General features: G+C 31.5%; 2 protein-coding genes across 3 annotated transcripts in view; one reads left to right on the forward strand and one right to left on the reverse strand.

Moving 5' to 3' along the window:
- Positions 1-15,719, reverse strand: part of Ttc7 (Tetratricopeptide repeat domain 7) — a 57,174-nt gene that overhangs the window by 29,734 nt on the left and 11,721 nt on the right. For both annotated transcript variants that reach the window (XM_074177202.1, XM_074177203.1), the window contains exons 5-6: positions 6,200-6,501; positions 2,018-2,215 (exon numbers count right to left, since the gene is read on the reverse strand). In XM_074177202.1, the coding sequence (XP_074033303.1) occupies positions 2,018-2,215; positions 6,200-6,501 (500 nt within the window). The remainder of the gene's footprint in view (positions 1-2,017; positions 2,216-6,199; positions 6,502-15,719) is intronic.
- Positions 10,721-13,710, forward strand: LOC141483034 (uncharacterized). Its single transcript, XM_074177204.1, has 2 exons — positions 10,721-11,725; positions 12,434-13,710. Exons 1-2 carry the CDS (start codon positions 11,138-11,140, stop codon positions 12,482-12,484), a joined length of 639 nt encoding a protein of 212 aa, XP_074033305.1. The 5' UTR covers positions 10,721-11,137; the 3' UTR covers positions 12,485-13,710.

Raw genomic sequence — 15,719 nt, forward strand, 5'->3', positions numbered from 1 at the left:
CCTTCAATCTGTGTGAAGTAAAGAAATACCTATACAGTGCTCTGACAACAGTCGACCAATAAGCTTGGAAAAAATGTATCCACAAAACAATCAGAATTGAAGCAGAGACGTGGGATCTGAATAATCGCAAAGACTCATTATCAGAAAAAAATATTCCAGTTGTCATCAATCCTAATGAACCTGATTCATCTAGTTAAGAATCACTCAACGAATCCCTGTAGACTTTTTTCAGATTAAAATTATCGCAATGTCTTATTCGAAGTAAGTATTCCCATTGAATCTATAAAATAGTTTCTGAATCAACTATAAAATCCAATAAGGAATATGGATCTTCATTTCCAAACCAACGAGAATATATAAAGTGTATCTCTCAGTGCAGCCACACTTTTCTACTTCCTGAAAATGTCAAAGTCGAAGCTGAAACGTCGAACAACGCAAAATGTTTAACGCGGTTCATCTCGAAATCAGATGTTCAAATTTCTAACCGCGGAAATCTATTCTATTTGTATACGTATCTGGTGATGTTTTGAATACTTTATCCATCTTCTTTATCATTCCGACGATCAATTTGATATTATCAGTGTCAATGTTAATAATAACATCAAATTTATTTACATCAAAAGACGAATCATAACTACAAATTATAACGTTTTGATTTAAATAGGTTGGATAAAGAAAATGGATAGTCTTTAAAACGTCACCAGATAATACATATTTCTTTTAATAAGCAAAATTTTTTAAATTCAAGTTAATGACAAATTTGATTTTTTTCCAAAAAGCTAATTTATTAAATGCAGTAAGTTTTTGCCCTTTCTACATTTGTATTATATTATAGATCTGTAGAAGGTAACAATTCTAAATAATAAAAAACTATTTCAAATATAAATTGTCCTTCCCAAAATAAAATATTTAAACGAAATTAGTTTTCACCATATTTTAATTACTTTCTCATCATACAGAATATATCAATGGAAAATTTATATTAGAACTCCCAGTCCGACGCCTATTAATATTATCTTAAACGTAATATCAGAAAAAACATCGAGCGGTTCTTTTGGCGGTATTTTCGCATTCTTTGTTGGTGTTTTCGCGTTCTTTGTCGCATATCCCTATTTTAATGGCTCGTTAGCGGCGTCCTCAAGAGATATAGAGGGAAGACATATCCCAATGATTTTGTGGGTGAATTGCAATGCTATTAGCTTGAGACGACTATGTTGATTTCTTTGATGTAGCGACATGTTTGCGTTCATGAAATTCATTTACTCTCAGTAAAAAAAACCTGCAACCGCAGGTTTTTTCACTTTCTGTGCAAAAGGCACAGAAATTAACTGAGGTTGACGCCTGTCAGGAACTTATTGTTTCCGCAGTGGGCGAATGTTAAGAACCTTATTAGAGATAAATAAAAAATTACATCTGTAGGTAGGTATACCGAAAGCGCGCACTCGACGCACTAGGACCACTTCGGGCACGTTTGGGGTGCGATATCATGATGTAAAAGCCATGGGTAAAAAAAACAGGACATTTTTTCGGATTGATTCACTCACATAAATTTGTAGGTAGTACTGCTCATTGACCATTTGACTTCGTGGCAAGAATTCATGATGCATGGAAATCAAAGAACATAACTTTTACGTTTGACCGCACTTGTCGAGCCTTCTTCGGTCTTGACAAGTCAGAATGCCTCCACTGGGATGATGGAGCCTTAGTTTAGATGTCATATCTTTAAACCCGTATTTTGTCACCTGTTATAACACATTTCAGTGATTCTGCATTGTCGTTGACTCTATTAAATGATTCCTGAGCATCTTCTATTCGTATAGACAAATCAAGAAATTTTATAAAATTTATATTACATTTAATTGACAATAACATCAGTTTGCGCTAAATCAAAGGTTTCTTGGAATGTTAAATTATTAAAAAAAGATTCCGTCCATGTAATTCAAGAATACTGAAATTTCATTGGGTCGTCGAGAAAAAAAACAAAGAAATTTTATTAATATACTTTAAAATAACTTACTTCCTGCAATAATGATATCTGCCCCCACCTCACTGTCGCGACTGTTAACAGATCATAAACTGTTATAGCATCCTGGTAAGCACTGAGCCTAATATCTCTGAACTCGGGAGATTGTGATAAGACAGCATTTCGAACTGCCATAGACTCTGCAACAAGCAATAACAGGATAGTCTCCTCACATTCATTTTTCGGGATGAACTGAAAAAAAAATATAAATAATAACATTATGATTTCGTGATATTACTATTGGAGTATAAGTACAAATATTACAAGTTGTCATGTATGGTGGTGAATAATTTTGTTAATTAATAAAAGGATGTTCTTTGAGAAAAAATCCTCTGGGACTCAATTGTTCTTTCACGATTGAATTTTTGTAAAGTTTTATATGAATCATATTTGGATGTGATAGATTTGAGGCGAATCCAAAAACTTTAGTTAGAAGATATAGCTGAATGGCTGAATATGTACAATCGAAGGATATTTCATACAAAATTCTTTTTCTATTGAATAATAATTCTTAACTACTCAGATACATAACGTTAATATCCATAAAAAGGATACTATAACTATTCTTATCATAGAAAGAAAATGCTCATTCATGTAGTGCTGTTCCAAAAGACGTTCGTTGGATTCCATTATCAAATTTTTTTATTCAATACGACATAATTTCTTTCATCAATTTTAGTAGCCATGAATCAGAACACATGAGTTTCTCGAAGTTTATCAACTTTCAGGTCAATAATAATAATACTTGTAAGGATAAGTAATTCAATAAAAAAGTATGAAATATTTTTTTAACGAATTATCAATTTATAAAATCATAGAAGAAATATTGATCATTTGATATTAACTATTCTTTCACTTTATTTTTATAGGAACAATGAGGATTTAGTTATCTTTATATGATTTGGAATTATTTCATATAATTTTGTTAAAATGCATGGAAAATTTCTTGTAAGTATCTATTTTCTTATTCAATTGGGTGAAATCATTTTTGTATCTTGTGTCATCCAGATAATTGTTTTGTTCGGTATTTGTAATTTGAAAATATGAATCAAGATTTTGTACATGAATAATTGGACTGAATCAATTTTTTTTTACTTTTCAAATATAAAATGTATTTGTACAATGAATTTGTACAATGTATAAACAGAATAGATTGGACAAGCTACTATTTAACTAAGGATCCAAACATCCTCTCTGAATTCATATGTGAAAATAGCACATATGCCATAGAAACAGCTTTTCCATTGAAAAATATAAATCAAAAAGCTGTAAAACCTAAGTGGTATACTGAGGAACTGAAAGTTATGAGGGAGGATGTAAGACGAATAAAACGCCAATACATAAACACAGGAGACTCCGAAATAAAACGTATGTATCAAACCAAAAAAAAAATATACAGAAAATGTGAAGAAAGCAAAAAGGAGTATGTATGATAACATTATCACAAACAGTAAGAACCTGACAAAAACAGTTTGGAAGATCGTAAATGAATTACAGGGTAAGTCAGGTAAAAGTAATAACCACGATACCTGCCTTACTGCAAATGATTTCTGTGAATTCATCTCCACAATGATCGATAACATTATTAAAAAAATACCTCTCACGGATGAATCTGGGGATGATCTCGTTAAAATAACTGTGAAAGATTTAGTATTCTTGAGTCCTACAAATGAAAAAGAAATAACAAGTTTGATAAAAACACTCAAAAATAGTTCAACTACGGATGCATATAACATAAGCTCCAAAATAAACTCATACTGGAAATCCTAAGCACACCACTCGCACACCTAGTTAATACATGCATGGAGAAGGGAGAATTTCCATCATATCTGAAACTGTGTAGAGCAACCCCAATTATGAAAAAAGGTGATATAAATAACTGTGATAATTATAGATATATAACAATTACTACAATAATATCAAAAATAATTGAAGTAATTATCAAAGACAGAATAACGAGCTTTTTGGAAAACTGAAAACATCTCGATGACCACCAATATAGATTTCGATCGCTGAGATCAACTTCACAAGCTGTTACTGAGATAGTTCACTCAATAGCAATAAATCTAGACGTAGGAGTACATACACGTGCAATCCTATGCAACTTGTCGAAAGCCTTTGACAGTGTCTCACATGGCATCCTATTAGAAAAGCTCCATAAATACGGGATACGTGGACCAGTTCTTCGACTCATTAAAACATTCATTACGGACAGACAACAATACATATCCTACAATAATGTGACCTCCAGGACCATACAAATCAAACATGGTATACCTCAGGGTTCAGTCCTGGGGCCACTGTTGTTTATAATCTATATGAATGATCTGCCAACCTTCTTAGACATCGCAGATGTATTTATGTACGCAGATGACTCAACTTTTTTAATCAGAAGCAGGAATTTAGAAGAGACCGATAGAATGTCAAGTGAGACACTGTCACGAGATGAAGCTTACTTCAACGCAAATATTTTATCTTTGAATAAAAACAAAACTAAAGAAATAACTTTCTCAAAAAATAAAGCAAATGATTCATCAGTCAAAATACTAGGATTTCACATAGATTCCAACCTGAACTGGAAAGAACACATTCAGGAATTGCAAAAAAAGCTGTCCAGAAGTCAATTTTTATTTAGAAATATCAGAGAAATAGTATCAATTGAAGTGCTGAAAACTGTATATTACGGTATGGTTCACTGCCACTTAATGTATGGGATTTTATTATGGGGCACAAGCTCAGCGTGCCACCAGTTATTAATAAATCAAAAAAAATTGTTAGAACTATGGCTGAGGCTGAACCAAGGGAACATGCCAAACCATTGTTCATTAAAATGCAAATTTTAACACTTCCATGTATATATATTACAGAAGCCATCTTGTGGATACACCAAAACAAAAATGCGAACACTACGGAGAGTGAAATTCATAAGTACAATACCCGCAATAAAGACTTGTATAGACTACCTCGAGTGAACTACACTAAAACAATGAAGCAGACTGACTATCTACCAATTAAACTATATAACCTTATACCGGTGGATTGGAAGACATTCACTACAAAAAAGTTGAAACACTACGTAAAACAATCACTTCTTGTAAATCCACGTTATAATATTGAAGATGTTTTTTCCCATATATGGATTTAATATTTAGTACTGTCTATTCAACGTACTACCTTACATAAAGCCTAGTTACTAGGATTATCCATTTTTACAGCTTTACAAATATTATTTACATAGCTTTACAAATTCTATATACATTTTTATATCTACACCTCTGTCTTGACGTACCTACACAATTATGTTGTGAATTTATCACATAAACATTTTTGTAATTTTTAAAGGTCAATAAATATCTTATCTTATTTTTATTGAACTGAGATATAATCCCAATTAAAAAAATGTATTAATGAGATGAACCAAAGGATCTGATTCAGGTCATTGTGGGCATACAAATCTACCTGCAAATTTCGAAGAGATATTTTGAGTTAATGTATGTCTTTGAGGTCTAGATACAAAAAATATTGCTCTCTACTTTATTGAGACATCTCTGGCAGAGACCTGATTAAGATGATTTTTTTGAAGATAAATGTCGAAAAATACATGTGACGTGATACGTGACTGAAAAAATTGATGGAAAACTGTTTGTATTGAAAAAAATTTTGATCATGATATCCAATGAATGAAACGTTGTATTGAAAATTGGTTCATACCAGATCATAACAACCATGAAAGAGCAGAAAAAGTGTTTCTGCTCTGGTAACTATTGGGTCACGATCTGAAAATATTATTATTTCACTGAATCGAAAACTAATTTAAAAACTTTTCTAAACGGTCTGTATACATTGAAGCAGGTTGAAAAATAAACACTTAATAAATATTTCTATAAATTCAATTGAATATGCAAGAATGCTACAATTTTCTTGTCATGATATTCTTAAAAATAGTGAATATTCGATTCATATGGAATGATTATCCAATGTAAAACTATTATATTTTTGAGAATACAGCTAACATAGTGAATACAGAAATCAGGATTCTTGAACAAATACTATTGAAAACATTACCTGAAGATGCAAATCATTTTATCTTGAAGATTTTTTTAACATTTTTCTCCACACGTTTCTTAAGGTAACAGAGGTTTTCTAGAGCCCAAAGTAGGTTGTTGCTTTACTTACTTGATTGAGTGAAGTGTAATATTTTGGTTTCCAGGAAGAAGTTTTCAATGCAGTATTCAAGGGTGGCTTATAATCCTCTCCTACAAGACCTTGCAACAGTAATTCAGCCATCTGACACATAAACTTCAAGCGAATACTGTTCAGACCCTGTGATTCTACTGCACATAAAGAGTTTCTATACCTCTCTAAAGCCAAAAACGCTTTGCCATTTTGCAAAAATGTAAATGGTGCAGCTTGTAAGGCCTGTTCAAGGACTTCACCTAGAGCTTTTTGAACTGCTGGCGGTTGAGGAGAATGACTTCCTGCAAAAAGACACAATCTCTTAGAGATTATTTTTTAAACTTCTTAAACCTGCTATCAAGTACTAAGTAAAACTTGAGATTGAACTGCAATAATAATAATAAGGCCAAATAACAAGTAATTCAAATAATGTGAATTCATAAAAAAAAGTGATCGAAAGAGATGTAAATTCTTTGAAAATTTTAATTTTTTGCAAATCTACCATATGATTGGAATTGTTTAGGTAAACACGATGACATCTTCTGTATTGTACACTGAATGAGGTGACCACAACTTTGTCACCAAGTTGGAACCTAGCAAAAAGTCCACATCAAAGCCGTAGAGATCACTTTACTTCTGAGGTTACATGAGAATAAGCCGATGCATGGGATCTTTTTCAACAGCATTGAAGAACTCAGCTTTTCAAAGCATCTGACCTCTGCTTTCCTTACGTTAAGTGGGCTACTAAAGTCCGAAACAGGGGTTCATCATGATCTGCCAGGATGGCGTCTTCAACACCTTAGTCTACCATAGCCGCGTGATGGGTATTGAGACTCCTGCCACCAGGTGCAGAGTCTCAATACCCATCAGAGTAAGCATGTTCAACACATGCGGTCTCGGCCTATATCCATCGACATAACGCGACATTTCAAGTGCTAAATTACTATCTTCAACATGTTCACAGTATTGACAAAACACCAATGTTGTCTTAATCTCCTGAGGATATGGATTCCGTATTGGAAGTACCGAATTTATTCAAACAATTCATTCCTCACTCTCAGGCTCATACAAGCGAATAAGCCTGATGTAGTCCTCCTCAACCATCAAAATTAACAAAATCGGTTCCAGGTAGAAGGTTGCTTTTATGAACAACAGGAAGGAGCGGCCATGGGAAACCCCTTGTCCCCCTACCTGACAGACCTGTTCATGAGCAGATTCGAAATGGAAACCAAAGAAAAGTCGAAGTATTTTCCTAGGATTTGGCTAAGGTATGTGGATGTTATTTTCGCGATATTCGATACCAAAAAATCGAATATTGACGACTTTGTTTCCATTTTAAATAATAGATGGATATCAATAAAATTCACGTATGAGTTAGAAAATAAGGGACAACTACCATTTCTTGACGTTTTGGTAATGAGGAGCCAAGATGGAGGGTTAGAATACGATATATTTAGAAAAGAAACAAGCACGTACAGGTATATTCCTGACAGTTCACATTACTGTGGACACCATAAAAGTGCTGGGTTGAAATTTTTAGTGCATCGTCTTTAGACTTTCCCTCTAACACATGATAGGTTCACAAAAGAAAGACGTACAATACAGGAAATAGCAGCCACTAACGGTTTCTCGAGGGGTATAGTAGATGACATAATAAGGAAAAAGAAGTTTAGGTTAAGAATGATTGAAATCTTGACTTTCAGACAAAAACCAAGATACATACATCTCAGTTCCATACCACCAATATACGAGGAACTTTGGAAAGATTTTCAAGGAACTAGGTATGAAGGTGGTTTTTAAAACAAGTCATACCATTCCATAGACTTCAGTTCATTAAGATTAGTTAGACAAGTTAACAACAACAGGCAACTAGATGCCTGTGAGAGTGTAGAAATAAGTAAACACAATAATATTATGAATAACGATGACGGACCTATACCAAAGAGCACATACTTTATAGCTTACACACACTATATACATACACACTATATAGCTTGTTAAAAAAAAATGTTGTTGGGTTTACTGATTACTACATAAGGACACATTGCAAAAATGAATTTGGATAGGCAATATTGTGAAATTAATTTTTATATAGCTGAAAATTGTTTTATATAAACATATATTGTAAAATAATAGATAAGGCAAAATTGTAAAATTAATTTAGGTTGGTATACCTGTATGGTTGGTACGCCTAGATGGTTTACCTGTATGGGTTACCTTTATAGCATAAATAGGATTAGCTCGCACTAGTTCTTAGTTTTAATCTTCCTCTTTGAAGATGATCACTTGGTGATCGAAACACGTGTCGAGGTGTTAAAAATAACGATTTGGTGTTGGGAAAAAACTCCAGTAATATTCATCAAAATTATAATAGTTATAATAATCATTTATTCATCGAGATATACAATAAATATGAATATATATATATAAAAACAAAAGTATTTCAATAATAGATGAATAATAACTACCTATGAAAGATGAAATCTAGAAAGGAGTAAACAAACATATTTAAAATTTGTTGGTTACAAACAGTTATGCCTGATTAATTTGATTTTTATTAATTAATTAATACGCTTTTATTAGCTTCACCTGTATGTATGTATATTTGTTTGTTTGTAACTCCAGAGTTATCGACATTATTGCTTGATCTATTCGCGGGCAGATAGCGCTGTACGTAACCTCCTTGATATAATTCGAACTCACTTTACATGTATATTTTAATTTTAACACATTTTCATTAGCTTCACCTGTATGTATGTATGCTTGTTTGTTTGTAACTCTCCTTTTCATTTCATATTTATTCCCGTTTGAATGCTCGGGATCTTTGACAGAATTATGGACATTATTGCTTGATCTATTCGCAGGCAGGTGGCGCTTTACGTAACCTCCTTGATCTAATTCGAACTCACTTTACATGTATTTCTTCATTTGAAAAATGTATTTTTTTTTATTAACACGCGCACCTGCTGCCTTATTTGTAACCCTCCCTTGCGCGCCTGCTGCCTTGGGCGTGGTAGCTGATTTTCAGGCTCCCTCTCCAAAATCGGAAAATATCAATGATCATTTTTCTAAAGAATATACGGCTAATTGATCCCAGAGTTTAGATAAAATAAATATAGTTTTAAAAGACTAAAAAACAAGCTTTTATAGCATAAGAAACTAAAAAATGAAAAATAAATATAGTTTAAATAAACTAAAAAACACGCTTTTAAAGAACATCGAACTGAAGAGTTGAAAATATTTTTTTTAAATAAGCTTAAAACAATAATGAACGAAAAATAGTAGTATTATTGTGAAAAAAGCGTGGGCGCTTTGTGCCATATTTTTTGTATGTTTTGTATTTTGTATTTACAATAATACTAGTATTTTTCGTTCGTTATTATTTTAGGCTTATTTAAAAAAATTATTTTCAACTTTTTAGTTCGATGTTCTTTAAAAGCGTATTTTTTAGTTTTTTTTAAACTATGTATATTTATTCTGGAACACGAAAGTAATCACCCATAAAGGATTTCTCCTAAGCATGGAATGGTAAACTTTGAACAAATTGTGTTTTCTATAAATGGGTCCATATTTTGATATTTTTATTTCGTAAACATATAAGCAAAATTAAATTTAAATAATCGTGAATAATTTCAGTTAAATGTAAATTATTTGTTGCGTGGTAGTTGTTTCCTAAATGATTTCTTAATATTTTCTTCTCTATTAATGTCCGCTGTTGATGTCTGCCCTCTTTTATGATAATTTATAGGTAGTTCAATAGAGTTCGTTTGTTCTGGAGTTTCCTCCATATTTGTTCCTTCTTTAGTTATAGGATCTGTCTCACTCTCCACGTTGAAATCATCACCTGCTTCCCTTTGCTCTCCTTGAACAAGATCTCGGTAACTGTAGCCTACTTCTTCAATGAACAATATTTAATGGAATATGTGTGCTTTTTTGTTTTCGTTCCTAGCTCCTACTGAATATTAATTCAACATCTTTCTTTCTGCTCTTTCTTCTTCAGATAAGTCTTCAACGATAAACAATTTTACCAGTATGACTTTATTTAGAGTGTTTTTTCGTAAGTTTTTGTCCAGTTAGCTGCATTTCCAAATTGGTATTGAGCAACTCTAAAATCGAAATAAACTTCTTTAGATCCTGTTCTGCGTATACAGAACTAAATATTATTTTTTCTCACTGCTTTTTCAAGTATTTTATTTTTAGGTTTTAAATCATCAACCTCTTCGTCTAATTTTTCCAACTTTTTTGCATTTACTTTAATAGTATTTTTGAGGCCTGTGATTTGTGCTGACAAATTTTCCCACAGAATCTCATTCTGCTCGGCTATGAATGATTTCAGCTCTGCAAATTTGGAAATGAATTCGTTAAATTGACCACAGACTATATCTGAGGAATTTGTTATCTCTATGTTGATAAAAGGTGGATTCACCTTGTGATTCTCATTCTTGGTTTACGTAATGTTATTTTAAAGTTTTTTTTAAGAACTTTTAGTCATTTCAGACGGGTTTTTTACACGGAGCACGAGAACTTAACCGTTCCAAAACTTCACTGTATCCACTGTATTTGTCATAAATAAAGTCGTGTGTATTTGTATGTGTAAATAAAACTGTTTTTAGTGGGAAAAAAAAGTGTATAAACATCAAACTTATATCAATGTGTAGAGGAAAGTGTAAACTCCACATTTAGAATGCAGTCATTAACCTACAATGATTGGATAAGAAGAAAATTTTGATCTATGTGTGCAAATAAACTGAAATCGGATTGTTGAAAAAGTGGAGATATCCTTAAAAACCATTTTATGATAAGAGATAAGTTGGGGAACAAAGAAGAATAAAATAGTGTGGAAAAAAACAAAACAAAAAAACGAAATTGCACATAGATAAAAAACTTTGGCTTCTGGCAATAATTTGAATACAGTGGTGTACAATATCGTTTTTACTAATGTTAAAGATGCGAAGAAATTGTCAAACCTGTAAAGAGGAAATGCATGAGAAGGACAAACTTGTAACCTGTGACAGCTGTCATACAACAATGCACGCCAATGAAAACTGTACAAAACTAGGTCCTTCAGAGTACCGAGCCGTTATACTGCAAAATAGATCTCTGAATTTTTTTTGCTATGAATGTAGAGGTACATTTAAAAAAATACCTCTGCTTCTCAGACAAATAGAAGATTTCAGAAATGAAGTTAATATTATGAAGCAAGAAATAACTGAACTGAAAAACAAAAATGTGTCAATGGAAGCGGAATTATTTAAATTGAAGAAGGGTGAAGAAAAAATGGAAATGGAAGAATTTATCAATGAGATGGAAGAAAGAAGAAAAAGAGCGAATAATGTAATGATCATCAATGTAAATGAGTCGAATGCTGAAAACAGAATCCATAGGCTTGAGGATGAAAAAAACACTGTTAAACAACTACTACAGAATATAGATAGTAATATAGAGAATTTTAGAGTTAGGAGGGTTGGAAAATATGATGGAAGAAAAAGCCGTCCTATCAAAGTTATATTGGATTCAAATGAATCGGTAATAAATATACTGAAATATAGTAGAAAATTAACAGAAAAGGTACCTTCAGTAAAAATATTTAGCGACCAAACACCTAGGCAGAGAAATTACTATAAAGAATTAAAATCAAAACTTGAATCAATAATGAGTGCTGGTGATAATTCGAAATGCATAAGATATATAAGAGGAATGCCAAAAATTGTAAATAAATATTATGACAAAAAAGATTCAAAAAACTAAACTACTCATATATTAGTCATCATAACAAACTTGAATATAATTCAGATATAGTTTACTTAAATATTGAAAGTTTATTAGCTCATAAACCTCAACTCTTAGCTGAGATATCCTACTACAATCCATCATTTATATTGCTCAGTGAATCAAGAACTACAGTGGAAATGAATAATCATGAACTAGATATAAAAAATTACTCCTTAATCAGATGCGACTCAGATTCTAGACATACAGGGGGTGTTACTATCTTTGTAAGAAAAGAAATTCAATATACAGTATATAAAACATTTGTCCATAACCGTAATTACTGGTGTAAATTTATCACAACCACATATGCTGGTACAAAATGGGTAATTGGTTGTTTGTATCATTCTCCAAACGAAAGTCATGCAACTTTTTTGGATCATTCGGAAAATATATGTGAAGAAATATTCTGTAACAACTGTCGTACAATCTTGGTTGGAGACTTTAATTTGAATTTCTTTTCAGGTGACTTTTATACAAACAAAATCAAGGATATATTTAATACATACGGCATAACTCAAGAGGTAAAAACGTTCACCAGAGTGACGAATACAAGTAAAACACTAATTGATTATGTACTAACGAATTTCGAAAATAGTCAAGTGAATGTACTAGACGAACCAAAAATTACTGATCATGCTGTAATATCAATCAAATGTTTCTATTCTGAAAAAATTAATTTTAGCAACAAATGTATGAAAACTGTAAGACGATTAACTGATAAAAATCTCGATGATATCAATTTAAACTTGATTAACTGCACTTTTCTGCTAAATAGTACCAATATAGATGATATTTTCATTAATATAAAAGAACACTTCAACCAAGTTGTAAATGAGATAGCTCCCTTAAAAACAATTACTCATTATGAAAATGAATTACCCTGGTACGACAACGAAGTCAGAAAACTAAGTAGAGATAGAGACATGGCATATAAGTGTTTTAAACTGAATTCAAGTGATGTGAATTGGGAAAATTTTAAGCTTAAACGAAATGCTGTTGTAAATATCATTAAAAAAAGGAAAGATCATTTTTACTTCAACCAAATTGATAGAAATGTACATAATCCACGTTTAATGTGGAAAACGTTGAAAAACTTAATAAATCCGAAAAAAAAACACAATTACTATTTTAATGGTGTATACTTTGAACGGAATGGACGAAATATATTGATAAAAGACAGTAATGACATAGCAGATTGTTTTAATAAATACTTTCTAAGTAGTATCAACGATATTATCCAAAGTATTGAAGAGTGTGAGTTAGTTTGCTATATTGAAAATTATGAAGATAGCTTTAGTGCCTTCGAACTAATAGACCTAAAACAGCTGAAAATAGTAATATCGGAAATTGATGCTAATAAAGGTTCACCTATTGATGAAATGTATAGTAAAATTATAAAAAACAGTTTTCAGGTAATTGGTCATGTATGGTGTTATTTTATAAATACATCATTAGAAAAAGGTATGGTTCCTACAGAATTGAAGATTAGTACTGTTACTCCAACTGAAAAAGTGACTAATACAAATAAATGTAGTGAATTCCGCCCTATCAACACTTTACCTTGTGCTGAAAAACTGTTAGAGCTAGTAGTTTATAAACAACTGTTGCAATATTGTAATGAAAAGAGTATACTTTTTATGAATCAATCTGGTTTTAGATCCAATCATTCATGTGAGTCAGCCATTCAGTTAACTGTTAATGAATGGAAAAGTAGTATGAGTAAAAATATGTTCACTGTGGTTGTGTTTTTGGATTTGAGGCGAGCATTTGAAACCATTAACCATAATATACTCCTAAAAAAACTGAAACTCTACGGCATAAGGGGAAAAGTACTTGATTGGATTAACAACTATTTAACAGGTAGACAACAACAAACAAAAGTTGGTAATTCATTGTCAGCTCCATTGGAAGTGCAACATGGAGTTCCACAAGGAAGCATTTTGGGTCCGCTATTGTTTCTTGTATACATAAATGACATAAAGCATTACAATGAATGTGACTATATACACTTGTTCGCAGATGACACGTTAATATCAGTAACTGATAAAGATTTGAATAATGCCGTACAAAAGATGAATAATTCTTTAAATAGAATAACAGAATACCTCAAAATTAATAAATTGAAACTGAATGTAGACAAAACAAAGGGGATGATAATTGCCACACCATTTAAATACAGACAATTTGATATAAATGAAATTCACATCAAAATAGAAAATAATACAATTGAATTAGTTCAAGAGTTTAAATATTTAGGGTTTATGCTTGACAACCACTTAACGTTGAATGGTCATTTCAATTATATTCAGAAAAAAATACTCAAAAAACTATATTTTTTTTCGAGGGTATCTCAACATTTGAGTATGAGCTCAAGAATTACCGTATATAATACAATTATCAAACCTCACTTCGAATATTGCCCGACCTTATTGTATGGTTTTGACCTCAATAAAATGAGATCACTACAAAAACTTCAAAATCGTGCAATGAGAATCACTTTGAGATGTAACAGATATACACCAATATCATTGATGTTGGGAACATTACAATGGCTGTCAATAGAAAATAGACTTATTTATTAAACTATGAGTTATATCTTCAAAATGTTGCATAATCTTCTTCCATCATATTTTCACAAATATATAACTATCAATACGCAAGTTCACCAGCATGATACGAGAAGTAAACATAACTTACATGTGACTAGGCAAACAAAAGCTTACAATATTAAAACCTTGGTGTTCAAGGGATTCATTGCTTACAACAGGTTGCCAGATGATATAAAGAAATCAGAAACTCTGCAACAGTTTAAAATAAAAATGATAAACCATTTACAGCAAAAGTAAAATCGTTGTATTGTATATCTATCAGGATTAATAATTTTTAGTATCAATACGAGTATTAATATATGTATCTTCTTACGGGATATGAGTGTATAGTGGGTAGTGGGATAGCATAACTTATTGGTTTCTTATGTATGTTTGTATATGATTATTGTGGTATTTGGCTGTAGGTGAATGGTATCAATATATGTATTTTCTTTCGGGCTATAAGTGTATATTGGGATAGCATTCTTATTGGTTCATATGTAGGATTGTATATGATTATTATGGTATTTGGCTGTACTTGAATGGTTTTCTTTTAGCAAAACAATGGAAAATATAACTCGAAATGTAAATACCTAGTGTGTACGTTTAAATTTAAAACAAAACAAATATATTAATACTATCGAAGGAGCTGCTAATTACTATATATAAGATTATACTTTGTGAATGTAGATTAGGATTACCTATTTCAATAAAGATTATTTCTAATAGTTTTCAGCTCCGGGGCTTGGTAGGCAGGGTCCAACCAGCGAAACTTTTAAAGTGGAAAAAAATAATAATATGTACCTATATTATTACCTATAGTGAATTCTGTGAGTGTGCCTTAATGCTATCGATTTGAAATTTTCGCCATTACATTGTGAATGCAAAGATCAATAAACATGCTAAGTTCTATTAAGAAAATTTCAGAAAAAGTAGTGTATGAAGAATTTGTTAGATTATTTGAGGAAAACAACATAATTAATAGTGTTCAATCTGGATTTCGTAACAAGCGAATTTATTGAAACAGCATTTCTGCTGTTGATTAACAAAATAATCTACTTGAAAATTTTGATGAAAAGTATTGCAAAGCATTGAAATGACAACAAAAATTCCTTCCAAATAACAAATCATCCAAGGATATAGAAAATGAATTTTGAATG

Source organism: Leptinotarsa decemlineata, unplaced genomic scaffold, assembly GCF_025532065.1.
Source record: "Leptinotarsa decemlineata unplaced genomic scaffold, Ldec_3_MD MMD2_tig00002159_RagTag_RagTag, whole genome shotgun sequence".
NCBI lineage: Eukaryota > Metazoa > Arthropoda > Insecta > Coleoptera > Chrysomelidae > Leptinotarsa > Leptinotarsa decemlineata.